The sequence below is a fragment of the Lepidochelys olivacea genome (genome assembly GCF_965140295.1).
Source record: "Lepidochelys olivacea isolate rLepOli2 genome assembly, chromosome: 27".
Classification (NCBI taxonomy): domain Eukaryota; kingdom Metazoa; phylum Chordata; order Testudines; family Cheloniidae; genus Lepidochelys; species Lepidochelys olivacea.
This window is the reverse complement of record NC_140437.1, coordinates 18,277,811-18,300,963: the sequence shown is the minus strand read 5'-3', so window position 1 is coordinate 18,300,963 and position 23,153 is coordinate 18,277,811. Positions and strand designations below refer to the sequence as shown.

Here is a 23,153-nt window from a genome sequence, read left to right as displayed (position 1 = left end):
ATCGCCCTCTGTCAATAATGCCGGGAGGGGATGGGGAAGAGACACCCCCAGATGCGGAACGAACGGCTGCCAGGGCTTTAATTGGCAGGCACAGTACGGGCATCAGAGCCTCCGAAAAGTGCTTCCAGTTCAAACCAACTTACGCAATCGTATGAAAATCATTCAGCTAGAAGAGAGAGAGTCCACGGCAGCCCAGCCCCCGCGCTCCGGCTGCACCTCTCGTGCCCCGAGACTGGAAGCAGGTGCAAGGAGGAATTCAGACCCGTGCCAGCTCTCCTTAGGAGCCTCACAGGCCGGTGCGGGAAGGGGGCAAGGCACAGAGCAGCACTCTGGGTGGAGGGGGGCGAGTGGGGGGGTCTCTGGTGTAAAAATATACTGTCCTCATAAAAATATATTCCCAAAGTCTGTTTTTCCTTTAGTACAAAGGCACAGAGGGGGTTCAGAGTGGGGAGCCAGCCCCCATCCGGACAGGTCCTGGCACTAGGAATAACCCCACGGGGTGAGCTGCTGTTCTGGGGCAGATCTGCCCCCATTTGAGACCAACAGAGAGGGCACGTGGGGAGAAGAGTGGGGACAGCCCTTAGAACTGCTCTGACACCCAGGGGCTGGGAGGGGGCTTCTGGGGGGGGCAAAGGGGGGACAGGAGTTGAGGCAGCACCCCCTAGCCAGGGACAGATGGGAGCTGCGGGCGATGCAGTGCCTAGCCCTGGGCAGGGGGCAAGATTCGCAGGGACCCGGCTGCAGTGCGCACTTTGCAACGGCATCAAAGCAGCAGGATTGGGGCTTTCCGGCCTCCCTGGTTTTTGTTCTTTAGACCCCTGAATAGCAGCGTGTTCACACTCCCCTCCCCGGACACACTCCCCTCCCCGGACAGAGAGACTCTTCCCCTGGGCTTGCGAGGGTCCCGCTGCATTTCCCGCCCCGGGTCTGTTCAGAAGCGATTCCCTCCTCTGAGAGCCTCCCCAAACCTTGCAGCTGCCAGTGGTGGGGAAATGGGACTTGGGGGTTTTTCAGCCTACAGCAGCGAGGGCATCACCTACAAGGTGGGCACTGCCCACATGTGCCCATTCCAGATCTGCACCCAGCACCATGGTATCCCAGCGTCTACCCCTGCCCCCTTCTGCAAATCCCATGCCCCCAGGGGATCAGCACTCTCACCCTCCGTCCTCCCTGCCCCTGCAACAGGCCCCGTCCACCCTCCGCCCCACAATCCAGCGGCCTCCCCCAGACACTGGGATCAGCCTCCAAGCCGCAAGGCTGGGCCGATGGAGACGCTGGTCAGGTCAGAGCATCCCAGCTCCCCGAGGGTCAGTGCAGGATCGGTCCCTCCAGCCCTTTCCCCAGGAGCTCATTCCCCAGCTCGCCGTGCTGCACTGGTGGGTCCAGCCCAGTCCCGCTCCTGCCCACACGGCAGCGTGGCTCACACACAGCGCAAGGCTCCTGCTTGGTTTCCCTTTGGGTCCACGGCCTTGGTTCAGGCTCTGGCAGAGGCTTGGGGGGGTAGGACGGGGAACCACCCTCTCCGGCGTGGGAGAGGCCGGGCCAGCCGCAGAGACGCCATTCCCACCCCCCCAGAGCCACCAGCCGCCCTCACGCGGCCCCCACCCGGCCGCGCCGCATGGCACGGGGGTAATACTTGAGGAAGATCTTCCTGACGATCTCCAGCGTGTCGCCGGCCGGCTGGGAGGGGTAGCGCTTGCCGTTGTAGATGAAACCCCGCTCCAGCTGGAAGACGGCCTGGTTGAACTGCTCCTGGTGGAAGGGGGTGCCGGTGGTCAGGCTCTCCACCAGCGCTGAGACGAAGAGGCTCCAGCGAACCCGGTAATAGTCCAGCACCAGCCCCCCGAGCTGCTTGTTGGCGTAGTCCAAGATGTTGCCGTTGGGCCCCCACAGCGTCACCTGGTTGCGGGCGTTCAGGTCGTACAGCTCGGCTTCCTTGTCGCTGGTGGCTGCGGCCCGAGCCTGCTCCAGCCAGCGGCCCAGCAGGAAGTGGGGGTCACTGGCCAGGAGGCCGTCCAGCGCCGGGAGCAGGTCGTACAGCAGCACCCCGCCGGCCGTCAGCAGCTCCGGCAGCGAGCGGCTCTCGAAGGCCCGCTTGATCTCCAGGTAGTACTCGCTCACCAGCTGCTGCGCGGCCTGCCGGGTTACGTCCACCAGGTCGTAGCGGAAGGCGGGGCTGGGGCCCAGCTCGGCAGCCGCACCCAGCAGCAGGCGCCAGGCCTCGTAGACGTCGCTCGTATTGTACCACAGGCCCGTGGCCATGCGCAGGGACGGCCGGCGCACCAGCGGGCTGCGGTTGTGGTTGGCGCAGAGCCCCGAGCAGTTGTAGACGCTGCGGAGCAGCAGCTGCCAGGCGCCGGCCGCCTCCGCGTTCCTGGCGCCGTAGCGCCGCTCGGCGTAGTTGGCGACCCACTGCTGGAGGTCCAGTGGCTCCTGGCGCCAGCCCAGCTCGCTCATCAGCTCATAGACCATGTCGTTCTGCTCAATGCCCTCCGGGGCCAGGCCGGTGCCCACCAGGGTGGAGTTGGGGAAGCGCCGGGCGTCGAAGGGGCCCCGGTTGATGCTCTCCACCGTGCCAAAGAGGCCGTGGTTGCCGCCGAAGTTGTGCAGCATGCACCAGATGAAGGGCTGCCCATAGAAGGACTCCGTCCACTGGTACACGGGCTTGGACTCCGCAAAGAGATCCAGCACGATCATCCTGCCGCTTGGCACGCCACGCAGCAGGGCCCGCACCTGGGCCGGCTGCCAGAAGTCGGGCTGGTGCTGGAAGAGCCAGCCCTGCATCAGCCACAGCGCGTCGGGGTCGGCTGGGGACAGACACACAGAGCCGTTAGTGACCTCAGGACACGCTGTCCCCCCACGACAGAGCTGCCCCACACCTGTCGCTCCCTATAAAGGGCTCAGCGCATCAGCTGCCCTTGGGCTCTGAGCGGTACCAGCCCCCCTCTGCCTGCCGGCCCCGAGAGCTCACTGTGCAGCTCACCCCGCAAGCTGCATGTAAGGGCCTGGCCTGCTGGCTGCAGTCCTCAGAGCCGGTTCAGCCCAGACAGGCTCTCCCGTGCACTGCCCTCCCAGTCTCGCTAATGCCCCTGCCCTGCAGAGCCCTCACCATGCCCCTCCTCTGCGGAGGCTGCTCACAACTGGCCACCCATCCACTGCCCTGAAATGACCAACTCATTCCAGCTGGGCCACCAAGCCAGCGCAGCCTGGGGACAGTCTGAGCTGCAGCCCCGGCCGGCAGGAATCTAGACCAGCCTTGACCCAAAGCCCTGGGATGAAAGGTTCCCAGCTCCCCACCCCGAGCCATCCAAGCCCTTTAGGAGGAGCCTGGTTTCCTGCTCGGGTCCTACCTCCAGTCATGGATCTGAAGACGGCAGCGCTGACCCCTGAGAGGTAGGCAGGGTCGGAGGACAGGGGGCTCATCTCATTGAAGGTGTCTGCGTTGTAGATGTGATCCGTGCCGAACTCTCGGATCAGCTCCTTCAGGAAGAGGGTCCCGATCACTTGGAACATGGGATCGCCAGGGTCCAGCAGGTAGGCACAAGAGTAGGTGCAGTCGAAGTTGCTCCAGCTCCCGAGCCGAGTGACGTTTATCCGAGGGAAAACCCTACAGCACAGAGCAGCAGCCAGGAGTCAGAGCAGGGGGCAGGGCTCTCCCAACCCACCCAGCAATGTAGAGCTCTGCACGTGGGTGCAAGGAGCCATCTGGGGAGCCTGGCCTAGATGGGTGTGCACAGCTACTAGGGACGGAAATATTGGTTAAAAAAGGAAACCGGTTAAATGATTAAAATTATCTAGTTTAACCGGTTAACTGAGGTGGCTCTGGAGGACCAGCGCGGGGCAGCAGGGGCTGGGCTCCCACTGGCCCAGCTTGAGCTGGGATCCCAGTGGGGCTGTGGGCCTGTGTCCGCTCCAGCCGCCTACCCGCCAGGGTCCTGCCAGCCTACCACAGCCAGGGATGGGGTCCCGCCTGCCTGCCCAGCCTGGCACAGCTGGGGCTGCTCCAGCCGGCCACCGGGGTAAACGGTTACAGTTCGGTTAACAGTAAGCCTAATGCTTACCAGTTAACTGGTTAATCGGTTAACCATTTACATCCCTAACAGCTCTGTCAGTCCCATGGGTCTCTGCTGCTCTCAGGCACATGCGGCTGAGTTGTATTCGGTGGGGACAGATGCCCATCTGGGAGAATTGGTCTTGCCCAAGCCCCAACACTGACGCACTCCCACATCTGTATCTACCTCAAGACACCCCTGGGGACATGCCCCGCGAACGCTGGCAGCACCGGGATCATTCCCAACGACCGCATCCTCTCCAGGATCCTGTACTGGGAGAAAGGAGGAAAAGCCGGATAAAGGGGGAGAAGGGGCCGGGAGACGGAGGCACGTTGCTCTGGGCTGCACCACCCAGCTCAGGGACAGACACGCACCACATGAGCGTATCCGTACTGGAGTCTCCCGCCCCCAATCGTAGCCCTGAACAAAGCTCCAAGCCCACAAGTACCAGACGGGGGCGGGGGGGGGAAAGACAGCCTGGCTTGGAACTCAGCTCAGGGGCTGCTCTCAGTCCAGAGGGACTAGGACGATGGAGACAATACCCAGGTCAGCTCAGTGTCCCAGCTCTTTGGGGGCCAGGGCAAGTTAGTCCCTAGAGCACGTTTCCTAGGGCCCTTCCCCCAGGCACTTATTCCACAGCCCCTGCATCCCATGGGCGGCACCATACCCCTGGCTCCCACATGCTTGTCTGGCAGTGCACGCTGAGGGAGGAAGAAAGCAGGGAGAGCTGTCGCGGGGGCGTCTCCACAACATGCAGGCTGGGTGCTCACAGACCTGGCCCCAACAGTGAGCCAAGCGCAGGTACCTGCAGGTACAGCTGCTTTAGGTTCCAGGAGAGAGGCAGGGGCCCCGCCCAGGTGTGCAGGTTCCCCATGCGGTTCCAGGCAAGGAAGGCGGGCCCGGTGAAGTACTCGTCTATTTCAGACTGGTTCAGGCCCAAGGACAGATACACCTGGAGCGAACGGGGGGAAGAACACAAGGAGCGACGTCAGCTGCTCAAAGCAGAGGGCCAGATTCAGCTGAAGCCCTTTGCTGCTCCCTCCTGCAGCTCCCAGTGGCTGCTGACGGGAAGATGCTGCCCTGCTGAGCACAGCGCTCGCTCAGCCCCACAGGGTGCGTTCGGCCTGGATGTGCCCAATGCTGGAAACGCTCCCCTCTGGCCAATCCCAGCCTCCGCAGCCCCAGCTCGGCCAACGCAGCAGATCTACCTGGCCACGCTAACCAGAGATGGCTGGGCTGCTGGTCAGCTGCTGCCCCACATCAAGGGGCTGGGTCGCTCCCCGGACGGCAGCCCTCCCCACAGAGCGACCTGTTCTGTGCTGTCCACAGGACAATACATTTAATGCATCTCCCCAGCCAGGCCCTGCATGCAACACGGCTTCACTAGAGACCAATCAAATACTCAACCCGCTGCCAAACAGCCTCCTGCCCGGTAAACGCCAGCGCTAGGTTGATGCCGTTGAGCGCCATCCAGTCGATCTCTCTCTCCCAGCGAGGCCAGTCCCACCACACGTAGGAGTAACTCTGGGTGCAGACGTTCTGGTAGTAGCGGAACCTGGGAGCGGAGAGAACAGACGCCTCAGAGAACATGCCAGACTCCGGACCCCACCCCAGGAGACTACCTCGGGGTTGGCACAGGTGAAAGAAGCCGGGATGGAAGCAGCTCCTCGCAATGGAACTTAATGTGCATCCAGGCATCTTGTCCGCTCCCGGCCAGCACTGGCCCCACGGATGCTGGAGAACTAACTCAGACAGCCTCTTCCCCTGAGCGCAAACGTTACACCCCCGATGCTACACACAGGGACTTTGTTTTTTCAGTGGAGACACTTTTTTTGTGTCGATTTCAACATCCCCCTGTGTGTTTTGCAGCTCAAACACCTACAGCTCATGCAAAGCCTAGCAGGGAAACTGATCCAGTTGTTTGCAACAAACCAAAGGGCCCATTCTCTACGTTAGACAGAGAGGAATGGTCATTGTCCAAGACTAATGAAGCACAAGCAGCGAACAGGACAGCGAGGACCAGGCACGGAGACCCCCTGCCGCGCTCTCCGGTAAGGCAATATCTTTGCCCGTGAAGAATTGTAAACGGACGGTCCCCTTTCTCCTCCAAGCAGCAAGAACAGCAGGAGGCTGTTTCCAGATGATCTCGAGTGAGAGCCACAAGATTTCACGAGTTTCAGAGTAACAGCCGTGTTAGTCTGTGTTCGCAAAAAGAAAAGGAGGACTTGTGGCACCTTAGAGACTAACCAATTTATTAGAGCATAAGCTTTCGTGAGCTACAGCTCACTTCATCAGATGCATATCGTGGAAACTGCAGCAGACTTTCAATCTCTCTGGTCACGCAATCACAGACATGAAGGTCGCTATCTTAAAACAAAAAAACTTCAAATCCAGACTCCAGCGAGAAACTGCTGAATTGGAATTCATTTGCAAATTGGATACTATTAATTTAGGCTTAAATAGAGACTGGGAGTGGCTAAGTCATTATGCAAGGTAGCCTGTTTCCTCTTGTTTTTTCCTACCCCCCCCCCCCCAGATGTTCTGGTTTAACTTGGATTTAAACTTGAAGAGTAGTCAGTTTGGATGAGCTATTACCAGCAGGAGAGTGAGTTTGTGTGTGTATGGGGGTGGGGGGGATGTGAGAAAACCTGGATTTGTGCAGGAAATAGCCCAACTTGATTGTCATGCACATTGTGTAAAGAGTTGTCACTTTGGATGGGCTATCACCAGCAGGAGAGTGAATTTGTGTGGGGGGGTGGAGGGTGAGAAAACCTGGATTTGTGCTGGAAATGGCCCACCTGATGATCACTTTAGATAAGCTATTACCAGCAGGACAGTGGGGTGGGAGTAGGTATTGTTTCATATTCTCTGTGTATATATAAAGTCTGCTGCAGTTTCCACGGTATGCACCCGATGAAGTGAGCTGTAGCTCAGGAAAGCTCATGCTCAAATAAATTGGTTAGTCTCTAAGGTGCCACAAGGCCTCCTTTTCTTTTTAAGATTTCACCAGCGGCTTGACTGTATGGCAACGAACCAAGCCAAGACCCTTCCCGCTCCCTTGCGTCCAGCGCAGCCGCTAGTGGGAAACGCTGCAGGGCTTTGCCTTCCGGCTGAAGGAGCACTAACCAAAGCTTCCAGACGAGCCGCACCAGACCCCAGGCCGATGGCCAGGGCAGCCTTGGGGGAAGAGGACTGGTTTCCAAGGACCTGCATGTGCAACCCCGCTGCTCCAGGATTCTTCCTTCGCTTTCACGTAGCAAAACCGATCAAGCCACGCAGCCCCCATGCGCCTGCCAGGAGCTTTGTCAGCTTTCACAGGCCAAGGGAAGGCTCCCCTCGGGCGCCCCAGTGGCTGAGCTAATTGGGTCGATCTTTGCTAGCCTGAGCATCAGGACCCAGCCAAGAGCACCCGTTCACACGACCAGCACAGCCAGGATCCAAGCGGCTCTCAGTCAGCGTGGGGGCCGCTCCAGGACAGGGAGACGCTTCCTCTTGCCGGGAAGGCTGCGGGCAGCTGACTGAAGCTCCCTGTTAAATGGGGAAGTGCCCTTTCCGCCCCAGAGCCCCCCGGTCCCGCCACGGGCCCACCCAGAGCGGCTGCACAGCGAGCAGAACAGGCGCTAGAGGCAGACGCCATCCCTCTCACCCCCGTGGGTCAGAGACACAGGACCACAGACACCCCTGGGGTAAGCGCCATTAACTCCACGCCCTCCACCAACCACAAACCTGGCCCACGGCATCTAAATTCCAGGACAGGAGCGCGGGGGGGGGGGGGGGTGAGAGAAGCCGGCGGGGGGGCGGGGGCAGCGGCCGGGGGGCGGGGGGGCAGGTACCTGTTGGGGCTGGCGGCGCGGATCAGCCCAGGCACGGCGGGCAGCGGCCGGGGGGGGGACAGGGGCAGCGGCCGGGGTGGGGGGACAGCCGGGGGGGGGCGGGGGCAGCGGCCGGGGCCGGAGGGGGGGGGCGGGTACCTGTTGGGGCTGGCGGCGCGGATCACCCCGGGCACGGCGGGCAGCGGCCGGGGGGGGACAGCCGGGGGGGGGCGGGGGCAGCGGCCGGGGAGGGACAGCCGGGGGGGGGCGGGGGCAGCGGCCGGGGAGGGACAGCCGGGGGGGGGCGGGTACCTGTTGGGGCTGGCGGCGCGGATCACCCCGGGCACGGCGGGCAGCGGCCGGGGGGGGACAGCCGGGGGGGGGGGCGGGGGCAGCGGCCGGGGAGGGACAGCCGGGGGGGGGGCGGGGGCAGCCGGGGGGGGGCGGGTACCTGTTGGGGCTGGCGGCGCGGATCACCCCGGGCACGGCGGGCAGCGGCCGGGGGGGGACAGCCGGGGGGGGGGCGGGGGCAGCGGCCGGGGAGGGACAGCCGGGGGGGGGCGGGGGCAGCGGCCGGGGAGGGACAGCCGGGGGGGGGCGGGTACCTGTTGGGGCTGGCGGCGCGGATCACCCCGGGCACGGCGGGCAGCGGGTCCGGCAGCCGCAGCTGCGCCCCGGACCAGGACACGTGGCAGCCGCAGAGCTCCCGCAGGTAGCGGTAGACGCCGGCGGCGGCGGCCACCCCGCTGGAGCCGGCCACCCGCACCCGCTCCGCGGCGCCGGGCGGGGAGCTGAGCTGGTAGGTGTCCGGGCCGCCGGCCGCCAGCGAGCGGTTCACCGCCACGGCGAAGCCCGCGGCCGCCCGCGGCCCCAGCAGCCGCTGCAGCAGCTCCCGCACCGCCGCCGCCTGCCGCGCGTCGGCCGCCTGCGGGGCGGGGGCGGGGGCCGGGGCCGGGGCGGCCGCCAGGAGCAGCAGCAGCAGCAGCGCGGCGAGCGCCATGGCCGGGTCCAGCCTCTCCCGCCCCGGGCGCGGCCAGCTGGGGGGGCGGCCCTCCCGGGAGCCAATCAGCGGCCGGCCACGCCCCCCCCGCCGCCCGAGGTATCCATGCGCCCGAGCGAAACAGTGTCCGGGGCTCGGGGGCGTGGAGCCGACCCCGGGGATCGAGCCCTCCCCCAGCCGGCCCTAGGGACCCCTCCCGGCCCCCCCAGCCCAGCCTACGGATCCCGCCCAGGTCCCCCCGCCCCAGTCTGGGGAGCAATCCCTCCCTCCCCCCCAACCAACCCTTGGGCTCCCCCCCAACCCCCCAAACCGACCCAGGGGATCCCTCCCAGCCCCCGCCCCGAGTCTGGGGAGCAATCCCTCCCTCCCCCCCAACCAACCCTTGGGCTCCCCCCCAACCCCCCAAACCGACCCAGGGGATCCCTCCCAGCCCCCCCCCCGAGTCTGGGGAGCAATCCCTCCCTCCCCCCAACCAACCCTTGGGCTCCCCCCCAGCCCCCCAAACCGACCCAGGGGATCCCTCCCAGCCCCCCCCCCCGAGTCTGGGGAGCAGCTCCCAGGGCAAGCTCATGTGTGGGCGAGTGTGGGGGGTGCCCCTGTGTGTGTTTGAACCGTTTTCTGTGTGTGGCTGATGTAAATGCAGAGCAACAGCTGTAATGTGACACTTGGATGGTTAAGCCAGAGAATTGCATCTGGAGTAGTGGAGTGTGTTGCTGTGAACCCTCCTTCCTATTTGTGAATTGGGCACTGAGCTGTTCCGTGGGCCATGCTCTGTTCTGGGGGTCCACAGCCACACACACGAGTCTTTAATTTTCCATTTGTGCAGCAAGTATCCGCCTCTGTCTGAACTGTGTGGCTCGCTGAGTGTCTTCTCTCGTCCCCAGAGGCGTCTGTTCCTCCTATTTAATTTTCCATTTGGGTGGGCTTTTCCCTGGAATTCCCCCTGCAGTCAGCTGTGGGAAGAGAGTATTTATATACACCCTGCCCCACAGAAGATCATATGGCAGAATGTCAGTGGGATGCAGTCAAAGGCAGCTGATGGTAGAAATAACAGCGCAGGGTAGATGAGCCATCCTGGCCACATGGAAGTGACCCCACCCTCTCCAGAGAATGAAAGAGAGACGAGTGTGACTCATGGCCAGAAACATCCTGCAGAATAAATGACTCAAACTCAACCCTTAAAGACATGTGGGGAGATGAGTAGCGGTCAACAGTGTAATCCACAGTCCCTGTCTCTGCTGTATTCTGATAATTCAAAGATCAAAAGAACGTCCTAGCATTTAAATGAATTGTAAACACGGGATATCGCTGTATTAATCTCTCTTTGAAATGTAGAGCCAAGCATTGGTGACTGGTGGAAGAACCAGCAGTTAGCTGATGTTAATTCGTATAGCTAAGTACTGGTGATAGACTGCCTAGTGCATAAATTGCCTTATGTTAATCTGTGTGAATAATTAACAACAATGCTTAGGAAATAAGGGCCTGTTGTTCCCTGAGGGACTCCAACTTGTCAAAAAAGACCTGAAATTCTATAAAAGATCCTTGGGTCCTGATCCTTTTTATCTCATGTCTGCATAAGCTTCACCAGGGGAAGTTTGAGTGACAAGATGAGATCCCAGTTCAGCTGGTACACCCTGTATATGACAGTGGATTCTCACCTATGGACTAAATTCCAAACGAACTCTTTGCAACTACAAAGCTCCCCATCTCTGCTTTGAATCTGAACCTCAAGAATTGAACTCAGGTCTATCTGTATATTGATCTTTTAACCATACTCTCTCTCTTTTCTTTTTTTTAAATAAAGTTTAGTTTAGTTAATAAGAATGGTCTTTTAGTGTGTATTTGGGTAAGATCTGGACTATTCATTAACCTGGGAGGTAATATGTCCGATCCTTTGGGATTAGCAGATCCTTTTCTTTTATATGATGAAATAAGATTTTCAGAATCTTCGTAATATTTGACTTGGGTACCTGGATGGAGGGAACTGTGGTGTTGGCTTCTGGGCAACCACCAAGGTAATAAAGAAGCTGTTTTATACTGCCTTGGTAAATCTAAGTATTGAAAATATCCACCAGCTTTGAAGATTATCTGCCCAATTCTTTGCAGTTCACCCTAATTGAGTGACTTCAGCTGGCCCCCCTGGGACACCGGTCACAGCGAGCTACAAGGCTGCGGCTGCAGGACACATCAAACCAGCAGAGTGAGGCTGGCATTGGGTTGTTGGACATGGGAGCGACTGGGAAGGGCAGAGGGAGGGGGTGGATGTGTATCTGCTGGTCGGTCAGTGTGCGTATGGGTCCATGGACCTGCGTATGTCCCTGGGAGGATGTCTGGCTGGGTCTAAGAGGCACCAGGCTGGGAGAGCTAAGTTCTGAAAACAACAACTTTCCATTCAGGAAAACCACACACAGGCAGAGCAGAACGCCAGTCTGGCTTGGGACAAACCAGCTGTTCTCCAGACCCTCTGCCCCGCTGCTACTGAGGGGCCCTTCTGCAGGATCTCCGCGCAGCTGGTCAGACTTAGCCGGATTCTGCCCTCTGTTCCAGCAGGATGAATCAGGTATGAGCACAGTGCCCCATGCATGGGGTTGCTCTGGGTTTACACCATGGGAACCTGGCCAGGAGTCTGCTAGAGGGCAAGTAGTCTCCCCCGTGACACAGCTGGATTCCATTCCAGCCCTCTGAGAGGCACTGCGGCCTGCCCAGGAGAGGGATGGGATCTGAGCCCTGAAATGGAAAGTCCTTGCTGGGATCCAGGGGCAAAATGCCCAAGGAACAGTGGAGGAGTCATGGGACCAGCAGGCTGTTATGTGTCTAGTGCCCCTTTGCCAGCGGTTTCCCACGGGATCGTTTCCCACCACCCCTCCACCCCCCAAAAGCTGCTGCCAGGGTCAAGGGTGCTGTCCAGAAATACAGCCCGTGGCCGAGATCTCAGCACCGTGCAGCATAGCTGGGGGGAGGGGAGTGGGACGCAGGCAGCCGTGTCTGAAGTGAAACTCCCCAGCTGATGGACTGCAGGGCTGTGTGTTCTCTCTGCCGGCGGCTGCGTTCCCAGGTCACCCAAACCAGGCTGACCCGGACAAATAGCAACACACCAGGGCCACTTCCTGGCTCCACCCCTGTGCATTCCCATTGACCACAAGAGCCCTGCAGGACTGCTCATGTCCTCCTGACAGTCACATGGGTCCTCTCTCCTGACAGCTGTCCTGTCCCGCTGTTCTCTCCTGGGCCCAGCACGTCTAGGGACGTGTTCCATGGGGAGAGGGGTCGGGGGTGCTTTGGGCACACAACTCTTCCCCACCCCAAGGGCTCCCAGCAGCCGCATGGGGTCACCACACACTGAGACAGGCGGTCCCGCTTCAGCCTGCACTCATCCAGTGCCACTGTAATCGTCCTTCAACTGTCCCACAGTGTCACGGAGTCCCTGGGTGATGCTCTGGAACTGCTCCCTACGAAGCCAGGCAGGACTCTGGGGAAGTCTCTTTTCTGGGAGCAGACTGTCTGCAGGGCAATCAGCTCACACAGCTTCCACCTTCCTGGGTCTGACCTCGGAGCCTTCAGCCTCTTCTGCCCCTCCGTGCGCTTCCCGCCGCAAGTCCGCTCAGGCGGGGTCCTGGGGAAGCCAGAGGGTCCTGCCCCACAACTCCACAGTCAGACGTGACTCCCAGCCAGCCAGTAAAACAGAAGGTTTATTAGATGACAGGAACATGGTCTAACACAGAGCTTGTAGGTGCAGAGAACAGGACCCCTCAGTTGGGTCCATTTTGGGGGGCAGTGAGCCAGACAACCACGTCTGTACTTTTTAAGGTCAGGCTTGACAAAGCCCTGGCTGGGATGATTTAGATGGGGATTGGTCCTGCTCTGGGCAGGGGGTTGGACTAGATGACCTCCAGAGGTCCCTTCCAACTCTGATATTCTATGATTCACACCATGTCCCCAGCCAGCCTCAAACTGAAACTCTCTCCAGCCCCCCCCTCCTCTGGGCTTTGTCCCTTTCCCGGGCCAGGAGGTCACCTGATTCCTTTGTTCTCCAACCCTTTAGCTCTCACCTTGCAGGGGGGGAAGGGCCCAGGCCATCAGTTGCCAGGAAACAGGGTGTCGGCCATTCTGTGTGTCCAGACCCCTGCACGCACCTGCTCTCTAGGGCTCTGCAGTGATCATACACCCTTATCCCACCCCCTAGATACTTAAGAACTGCCTAGGGGAAACTGAGGCACCCCCACACTATTCAAAGGAAACATTAAGAACAATCCCACTTTGTCACACACTGTGCACTGGGGCTCCCAGAATCCACTGCTTCTGGGGGCTGAGCACCTGGGGGGCATTGCCATGGTGGGTGGAAGTGTAACGGGTCAGCCCACGAGCCAGCCTGGCGAGCATGGACCGTCCAGGCTGAACTGGCATCTGTCCAGCTGGCCCACTGCAGAGCAGCTCAGACTCGGGCCCATGGCGTCAGGCCCTGGCACGTGGCCCATTTCTGCTCTCACAGGCAGTGGGAGCAACAGGGTGATGGCCCCGGCCGGGCTAGTTCCACCTGGCCTTGCTCAGCCCAGGGACTTGCCCGCATTTCAGTACAAGCCTGGGCTCTGGGTCTGGGAACAGCAGCTGGCCCAGGAAACAGTGTCCCGGGTTGCAGGAGCCTTTGCATGGTGCTCGGCTGCCCCCTGCTGGGAGGCTGCAGGACGGCAGGAAAAGAGGCCAGCCTGTTGCGACCAGCCCCTGCCCCAGCTGTTCCGGGGAGCTCTGCACCCAGGTCACTCTGGCTCCAGTTTTCCAAAGTGACCTCCAGGTGCCCAGCTTCTGGCACCAGGGGCGTGGTCAGCTGGAGATGCTCAGACCCCACAGTTCCCACCGCTCTCAGCAACAGCTGTGGGGGTGTTGCGGGGGGTGCTCCAGGCGGCTGGAGCTGGGTACCCCGGTCCTTCTCTCTGATCCTGGCCAGGCCAAGGGCCCCGGAACACTCTGGCTGCTGCGTGCTCACTGACACGCCCAGCTCGCTGGCCACAAGGAGCCCTGAAAGCCCTACTGATGCGGGCCCCCCCAAGATCTGCAGCTCCTCGCTGGGAGGCACTGGCCAGTGGCAGCAGGGCTCAAGGGTGCTGGAAGGGAACAGAGGGCTGTAGCAGATCCCTCAGGGGTGAGCCCGGGCTGGCCAGCATGGGGGCAGTGGGCTCGAGGTGGAACGTGCTGAGCCGGCCCCAGGGAACCGTAATGTTATTTTCCCTTTTGCAGAGTGATTTGTTTTCCAGAAGCCACGTGATGGCAGAGCTGCCCATCCCGTTGCGCAGCCTGGAGGGGAAGCTTTGCTGTCCCAGGAAGAAGCCAGGTTACATAACAGAGCTGGTATTAAATTCCAGCACGCAATGCTGGCGATTCCTGCCGAGGAAGCCCGGAGATGCATGGTGTGCAGGCTGGGTACCCCAGGACGGAGGGTGTGGGTGGGGGGGCAGGCTGGGAGCCCCAGGACAAAGGGGGCAGGCTGGCTGCCGAAGGATGGATGGGAGGCAGTGCAGAGTTACTCCTTGAGACACGGCATGCGCAGGTGAAGAGAAATGCATTGCTCTGTATGGCAAAGTGGGACCCAGCTTCCTTCTCCCCAGAGGCGAGACCTGGAAGCAGCTCTCCAACCCCTCTGGCCTTGCTCAGCCAGGCTGGGGCGATCCCCTCTCTGGCCTTTCTCAGCCCAAGGATGCAGGGACCAGCTGAGGGGTGCAGGCTGTAAGTCCCTCCCCCTGCCTTGCATAAAGGCCCCAAATGGCTCCATGCGGAGCTGCCTCCTTCCCACTTTCCTGTTTATTTTGGCTGTTTTCCCTCTTTACCACAAACAATGGATGGGAAGGAGAATTTGGTCTCCATGGTGCATGCCACGTCCTCTGAGTGGGCCTGGAGCAGGGAGGACCGGGAGCCAGGACTCCTGGGTTCTATTCCCAGCTAGGCCACTGGAGTCACTTGGGCTGAGTCCATTCCTTGCTCTGTGCCTCAGTTTCCCCCACAGTGAAATGGTGCTACAGGCCCTGCCCATCTCCCAGGGGTGAGGGAGCATCTCTCCATTAATGCTGGTACCAGCTGCAGGGAGATAGATGCATCTGCTGGTGGAGGTGCTGAGCAGGGCCCAGCATCCCAGCAGGGGCCCAGGGGAAGAGGAGGAGTTAATGGTGTTTTGTAACTGCTTCCCACTGGGGGTTCCCAGGAAATTCAATAACCCTCAGGGAAGGTGCCCTGGGCGGGTCCAGGTGTGCCGCAGATCAGAGAGTGAAATACCCAGAGAGGCTCCCAGCGGAGTCCGGCCGCGCTCGGCCTGGCCCATGTGCAGCACCCTCGGGGCTCGCCTGGCAGAGCTGCTGTGTGAGGCTCTGGGGTCCAGTTCAGACAGGACTCGCCAACCTGGGGTGGAGTTTGGGGAGGTGCTTACCCTGCCTGTGCTGACTTGTAACAAGGCCCTGGGGGAACCTCGCCTCCCCCGCAGCCCCTGTGAAAATCTATTCTGTCCCCAGCCGGCTCCGGCTGGCCACATGGACAGGACTGGTACTTGGTGCATTCTGCGCCTTCCTTGGTGGCCCACGTGGCTTGAGCTGGGGGGGCCTCATTCCAGTTTCTTGTAGACATGAGCCCACGCCCCCTGAGCTGGCTGGGCCCCAGGCACTGTGCTGGGGAACCTGTCCCCGGCCCAAGGGTGCCCAGAGACCCTCCGTCTCCAGGGCTAGTGACCCAGCCCCTGCCCCCCCAGCAAAGCCCCAAATGGCTCCAGCAGACTGAGGCAAGTCCGGGCAGGCCCTGGCTGGGGCGAGGCCGTTGGGTAATTAATGCTGATTAACATTGTAACGTATGGATTCTTCTCCAGTAACAATTCCCCAGGGTGGGTGCCTGCTGCTGCCCTGCTCCGGGCCTCCCTGTGGGGCCGGGAGCTGGGGCACCTGCCAAGCCAGCCAGGGCACCGTGGGGATGGTAGGGCAGCCATCGTCAGGGCAGAGCATGCTTCTCGTGGGCTCCGCGCTTCGCCCTGGGAGCAGCAAAGGCTGAAGTTACCAGCCGGGGCCGGGAAGCAGAGCGCAGGGCTCGGAAAAGCCTTGGAACACGGCCCCTTGCCACCCAGAACAGCCGAGTCCTGGCTGGTGTCAGCCGGAGGGGCAGGATCCTCACGCAGCCACCTCAATGCATCCAAGCCCCCTCAATCCTGACCCGCAGCCCCCTGCGATCCCAGCCCTGGGCTCCCCCCAGCTCTGCTGGTGCCCCTGAATCCCAACCCGCAGCCCCCCCGGCTAGCCCACACACTCCCCGCCGGTGCCCTTAACATTTGGGTTGAGGGAGACATGCCTGACTTGTTGTTTCCGCTGGGAGAAAAGGTATTTTCTAGCTTGAAGGTCCCTCCAGGGTCAGGCGGGATCCCGTTAAACCCCCAGCACAACAACCCCCACTCGTAACTCATGGCCCTTCTTGGCTGGGGGGCTCAGCGGGGCGGGGGCAAACAGCGCATCTCCTAATGCTCCGACCACAGGGCCCCTTCCAGCCAGCTGTGCCCCCTCCCACCAATTCCAGGGGTGGACGTTGCATTATGGGGGCGGCCTTGCTCCTAGGGAAGGGCGGCAGCGGGGCGGCCCATGGGAAGGCTGGCTCCAGCCCCAGGCAGCCTCGTTCCCATGACCCCGGGGGCCAGCCGCTCCCTCAGGTCGTTCCTGGCAGGGCTCTTATCAGTTTGGCCCCCTGCCTGCTGGGAACACAAAGGCTGGGGGGCGATTGGCATCTCAGAGCTGGGCTGGGGACACTTGCAGTGGCTCAGCCCCCCCTCCCCCCGACACGCCCACCGTATCGCTCCCCAGCTCCCTGCGCTATGGTGATGGGAAATGCACGCCCTAGAGAGGAACACTGTGCCCCCCCGGCTTTACCGCCCGGGGATTGTTTCCTCTCCGAGCTGCCTTTTCCTGACTGATTTACCAGCCAGGGTGAGGTCACCTCTTCACCCAGCAGGATTGGGGAGGGAACTGGGAGGCAGGACTCCTGGATTCTATCCCCAGCTCTGAGAGTGGGACAGGGTCTAATGGGTTAGAGCAGGGGGGCCTGGGAGCCAGGACGCCTGGGTTCTATCCCTGGCTCGAGCACTAGTAAATCAATCTCTGCCCTGGTGTAGACAGAATTCCTCCGTTGACCTGGCTCCTTCCTCTTGGGGAGGTGGGTTAGCGACGCTGATGGAGAGTCCCTCCCGGGAACAGGCCATGGCTGCATAGTAGTGACCTGCCCTTCAAATGCTACAGTGTCTCTGGGTCAGTCCAGAGTCAGGGCTGGGGATGGGGTGTGATTCCAGAGAGACCAGGGCCATAATCTGGCCTGTGGGCTAGTCCGGGCCCATGTCAACCCCCCTCTCTGCGTCCCTTGTTTGGAGGGTACAGAGACTGGGTGGTGGGGCCTCGAGCCAGGCTCCCGGGGGAGATTTGTGGAACTAGTCCCATTTAGGGACAAAGCAATGTGGCCCCAGGGGAGGGGGCTCCCCCGGGAGAAGGGGAGGGGGCTGTGCTGGGGGCAGAGTGGTGGGCCAGCCAGGAGCCAGTTACCACTGCACTACCCCCCCTCTCCCCCGCCATAAAACATGAAAGAATTCAAGTGGAGAGGCTTTAATGAGATTTGGGGCAAGCATGCCAGGCAGGAAATGCCTCAACATTGCCAGGGGAATGCTGGCCGGCTCTGAGCCCGCCAGCTCCTTCCACATGAAGAGGGGCAGCTCAGGCCTGGGGCGCGAGACTGAGGCCAGGGCTGGCCCCGGCCCTGCTCTGGCTTTGGAGCAGGAGCTGTAATGGGCTCCCATGGGCTCTGCTGGGTGCCCTGTCCCAGCACCGGCATTGCCCACTCAGACCCAGGCCCACGGGGCTGAGCTCCCATGGCAGGCAGCACTGCCTTATGCCAGCCTATTCCTGGGCACTGTGGGGTGGGGCTTGCCAGGGAGTCTCTGCTCTTTGTCACCCCAAGACCCAAAGGAACCTCTTGCCCCCGGTCAAGTTACAGTCTGGGCATTTCCATCCTAGGCAACGCCCCCCAGCTCCTTGTGCCGCACCACTGCCCGGCCATCACCCCACGTCACTCCTGTGCCTTCACGCTGCTCCATGTCACTTCCCAGCCATCACCCCACGCCACTGCTGTGCGGTCACACTGCACCACGCTGTTTTGCTGATGCCGTGTCCCACCCCAAAGGCAGCTTGTGATGGGCCATCAGCCTCCAGCACACGCCCTGGTGGCCCTGCCAGTGCCAGGCCTCAGCTCCCTGCTGGGGCTGGCGGTCCGCTACTCGGAGCTAGGGTCTAAGAACAAGAGGCCTCCTTGGTGGGGAGGTTAACCTCCTTGGTTAACTCCTTTTACAGGGTACAACCCCTCCCCCTCATTAGTCCCCCGACAAAGTGGGCTGTAGCCCATGAAAGCTCATGCTCTAATAAATTTGTTAGTCTCTAAGGTGTCACAAGTCCTCCTGTTCTTTTTGCAGATACAGACTAACACGGCTGCTCCTCTGAAACCCCTCAATATCCAGCCCTTCTTCTGGCTGGGGGCTAATGGCAACAAGTATCACCTCCCACATGCAGGCCTTGAATCCTGTCCTGCCTCCTGCAGGACTGAGTTTCACATCAGGCCCTCTCTAGTCCTCAAGCAGCTTGTGTCCGTGTCCCTACCCCTTTGTACTCACTTCTCTTCACCAGCCAGCAGCTCCTGCTAATGTCCCCAGAGCTCTTATCCTTGTGAGCCCCTCCTTCGGCCGCCACCTGGCAGCCTTTGCCAGCCCCAAGTCCTCATTAGCCAATGAGCTGCCAAGTGGCCCCCTGGCCAGGTCATTGCTCACAGGTGGGCCAGGATGGGCTCCAAGGGGTGGCTACATGAGACACGGCTGCATTATGTGGCAGAGGGAGCGACTGCATGAACACAGCCCAGGCCGACCCTCCTGGGAGGGTGAGGGCCCATGTTCCGGACGCGGCAGGGGACCCCTCAGTGCATCACTTACCCCAGGTCAATGAAGTCATCAAGCAGCATGTAATAAGCCCTTTAACGAGCCCCATCGGAGAGCAGAGCTAAACTCCTCCAGTCCCCAGTTAACTGTCATTAAACCCACTGCCTAATCACCCCCAACATGAGCTGAGGAACCCCACGGCGGTGCTGGGCCCTGATTACCGGGTCCCCACCCTTCTAAGTGATCCAGAGCAGATCCCAGCCACCAGATCCCTGGCCCCAGTGCAGGCCCCTTGGCTGGCTGTCAGCCTCCAGTCCAGATGTTTCTAGGGGACGAGGGAGCATTTGTTTCCCCATTTGGCGCTGACCTCACAGAGCCAGATTCTTTATGGAGCTTTATCCCCCTGCCAGGCCCCAGGCCATGACTCTGCCCCGTGGCTGCTATCCGAGGCTCCACGGCTAGTCCAAGGCAGAGACTCCCCCCTTTTCCTTCGCAGCTGGACAGGACCATGACTCTGGGGTTGGCAGGGGCCTGCTGAGCTGCCCATTCCCTTCCCTCTCCCTGCTGCACAGGGACTGTCCTCTCCATGGCCGTGGCTCCTACCAGCTGGGCAGGGGGTCCCCAGCTGGGATGCGCTTGGTATCTCTTGATGGGAGCTCAGACCCAATGGAAGCTGGGCCTCGCAGCCTGGCAGCAAGTTCCCTGCATGGCCCAGCGCCATATGCCAGTGGGAAAGGGGGCGGGGGGGCTGGAGCACTGCGCCATATGTGAAACAAGCCCGTGGGGCTGTATTGTTCCCTTCCCTCATCGCAAACGAGTCCAGACAGGCAGCTCCGTCTGCAGCAGCAGCCACTCACCACAGAACTGCAGGAGAATTATACTGAGCAGCGATGCCAGCAAGTGTGCAGGGCACGGGGAGACACTGGGGTAGTGATCCCAAGGCTGCTGGCTGTCCCTCATGCTCCTGCCCATCACCATGGTGTCACGGCCCCCGCTAGCTGCTCCAGGCCCACAGCTGCTCAGTGACACCAGGTTTATCACCATCCCTGATCCGTGCCTCGAGAGACAGCTCTGTTGCTGGCTCCCACCCCTCCCCCTGGGGCTGCTCTCAGGATGCATGGGGACAGAGTAAACCCAGAGTGTTCCTGAAATGGGATGATCTGGCTCCATTGGTTCCTGGTGGATACCTGTCCACATCACAAAACCACCTCACAGCTCAGCCTGACGGGCAATCGCTTAGGGCAACCCCGGACTGGGACAGCGGGGGGCTGTGGGTTGGGACTGGGGGACAACCAGCAGAGCTGGGGGTGGGAAGCTTGCAGAACCCTAAGCTGCATCCACCACTATCAGTCACTGATCAAGATTTGGCACTGGAAGCCGGGAGTGGCTGGTAGGGAGCTGGTGATAGGCAGGGCCCTGTGGGGCTGGGCCATGGCCCATAGTGTGGTGGGGCAAGGCTTGTGCCCTCCCTGCTGGGGGGACAATGTTCCCATCTCCGGGACCATCCATCAGGCACCAGCACAATGCCTCTCCCATGATCCCTCCTCACTGTGGCAGGTGAACATGGGGAGCCCCTCTTCACAGTGTCCTGCCCCCCTAGCAGCGGCCATGTCGTGCCCCAGAGGTGGGAGCATTCCATTGACGGAGAAGATGGGTGCTGTGCATGGTAGCAAAGCCCTTGGGGAGACAGGTGTCCTAGAGATGCCAGGGTGATTCTCCACCTGCACCTCTGGTTGGCTCCTTGCTCCTCTCCAAGGCATTGCAGCCAGTCACAGCCTGAGAACCAGCCCCTCTGATTCCTGCCAACCATCCCCTGGCAGGTCTGGCACTGGGAGGCAGAAGCTCAGATGGTAACTTCCCCAGCCCCAGTGGCTTTGCTGAGGTGCTAAGCAGCAGCGTCGGTGCTGAGAGCAGGTGGGCAGGGCCCAGCCAGGTCCGAGGGAGCTCAGCCTGTCCCCAGCGGGGTGCGCTGTGGCTGGAGCTGGGCAGAGCCTCGCTGGGGACAGTTAGACCATGTGGCTGCACTTTGCTCTGATAACTTGACTCAGGGAAGCCAATGGGTGGGACCTGGAGAACTGGAGGCAGCCGGTGGGATTGTGGTGGGGGATGCTCCAAAGAGGAGCCAGACTAAACTCGGCCCCTTGCCTTGCCCACTGGCGCTTGGCGTGGCCTCTCTGGATCCAGATCCTTCTGCTAGGCCTCACTCTGCACTGGCCAGCTCCTCTTTGCAGCCTGCGGGCAGTGCTGACCCTGTACACTCCTGTCCGGGCTTCCCTTCCAGCAATGCTTGGCTGGGGCTGGAGGAGGGCACAGGGCTGGCATGCAGAGCTCTCACCGTGGGCACCAGACAGACGGGCCCACGAGATGCCCTATCACTCTCCCTGGGAATTGGGTAGTTACTCCGCAGGTTTCTAAGCAGCTGGAAGGCCAGGTGGATCCCAGCTGGGCCTGACCAGGGCCTCTCCGAATGGGGTCACATCTGTGGCAGATTGGCTGAAGCCACAATGACAGTGACTGAGATGGTGCTTTGCAGAATGACATCAGAGCAAAGCAATTGGGGGAGGGATAGCTCAGTGGTTTGAGCATTGGCCTGCTAAACCCAGGGTTGTGAGTTCAACCCTTGAGGGGGCCATTTAGGGTTCTGGGGCAAAAATTGGGGATTGGTCCTGTTTTGAGCAGGGGCTTGGACTAGATGACTCCTGAGGTCCCTTCGCACCCTGAGATTCTAGGATTCAGGGTCTGGCTGGAGCTGGTCCCATCCGTAGCACTGCAGTTAATACATTCCTGGATTTTAAGGGCAGGAGGGACCGTTAGATTGTCTAGTCTGGCCTCCTGCATGGCACAGGCCAGAGAATCCCCCAGCTCCCCCGTCCTGAGCCCAAGAGCTGGGGTCTGACTAAAGCGTCACCCAGAAAGGAACCAGTCTGGGTCTGCAGACCCCAGGAGATGGGGAACCCACCAGTGCCCTGAGGAGCTTGTTCCAGTGGTCAGTCACCCGCCCGGTTACAAACCGCTGCCTTATTTCTAACTGGGATTCGTCTGGCTTCAGCTTCCAGCCGCTGGGTCCTGTTCTGCCTTTCCCTGTTAGAGTAAAAAGCCTGTTAGCACTGGGAATTTTCTCCCCATGAAACATGCCGTGCTCGAGTCCCCGCTCAGTCGTCTCTCTGGGACGCTAACCAGCTTGAGCTCTGTGAGTCTCTCGCTTCCTCCAAACCCCTTGAGTCATTTCGTAGCTCTTCTCTGCGCCTTCCCCAGCCGCACGTTCGTCTCATAACCAGGCCCCCCTGCAGCTGAGCTGTCGGCATGAAAGAGCCCAGAGATCCCAGTGCTGGATGCCGGATCCTGCGAGGCTGCTGCCCCAGTGCCTGTTTGCAGCGCTGGTCGATTGCAGGGGGTGAAGGTGTCTCTCACTGGTGCTGCTCCACCCACCCAGCCCCCACTCGGAGTCATTTCCTCTGTTACATCGCAGCTCAGAAGCATCCTTCTCCCTCACAGCTCTGTCTGGAGCAATCCCAGGCAGTGACAGAGTGTTATAATTATAATTGGGATGACGTCCCCACGTCCTGTAATTAACTGTGATCTACAGGGGTTCCCACATGTGGTGTCAGGTGCCAGTTTCCTTATGGATTAGTAACCGGGGAGGAATTCTGAGCACACGGGGTGAAATTCACCCTGGGTGTAGGGCGGGTGGCCAGCCTCGGTTGAAATGCAGTGGCAGCTGTCCCATGAGGACCTGCTCCAGACCCCTGCAGCCTGTCAGGGCTTTGCACACTTGCCTCATGGGGGTTCTCTGCGGCAGCTCATTAAGCACCAGGATCGTGGAGCCAGAAACACATGGGCAGTGCTGCAGGGGGTGGGGAGGGGGAGAACCCAATGCAAACCTTGCCCCACCTGTGCACCAACCGCTCCCTGTCCCCAAGCTCCATTAGAGCACACGGGAGAGGGAGTCTATGGAGCTTGTCCTGGAAGAGATGGTGAAGAGGGCCTGGGTGCTTGTTCACGGTCTGTTTGGATGCTGCTAAGGGCACCAGAATTCCTCTCTGGAGGAATGTCTGTGAAACCTCCCTTCTTACCTCTGGCTTTGTCATTCCTCTGGCATGCTAGACCGTGAGTGTCCCAGGAGCCTGTGCAATGCCTGACTCTAGTGGGGCCGGGGCCTGTTACCATAGTACATACTAAATAACAAGGGTTTGTTATTGTAGGGTTGAATATAATACACCTAACAAACAAGGGTTTGTTACTGTAGGGCTGCTCCTGCCTGCGGCCTTCAGGCCTGTTTCTGTTTTGTAGGGAGGCAGATACCCGGTCCTGGGTTGGGGAGTGAGCTGGGGGCAGGGGCAGGTGTGGGGGGCGGGTAATGGGGGATG

General features: G+C 60.6%; 1 protein-coding gene across 1 annotated transcript; it reads right to left on the bottom strand.

The window, feature by feature from the left end:
• Positions 1–61: 61 nt before the first annotated feature.
• NAGLU (N-acetyl-alpha-glucosaminidase) lies at positions 62–8,879 on the bottom strand. Its single transcript, XM_084615821.1, has 6 exons — positions 8,470–8,879; positions 5,460–5,607; positions 4,858–5,004; positions 4,239–4,324; positions 3,351–3,607; positions 62–2,807 (listed from the first exon to the last, which is right to left on the bottom strand). Exons 1-6 carry the CDS (start codon positions 8,862–8,864, stop codon positions 1,591–1,593), a joined length of 2,250 nt encoding a protein of 749 aa, XP_084471947.1. The 5' UTR covers positions 8,865–8,879; the 3' UTR covers positions 62–1,590.
• Between the last annotated feature and the right edge of the window lie 14,274 nt (positions 8,880–23,153).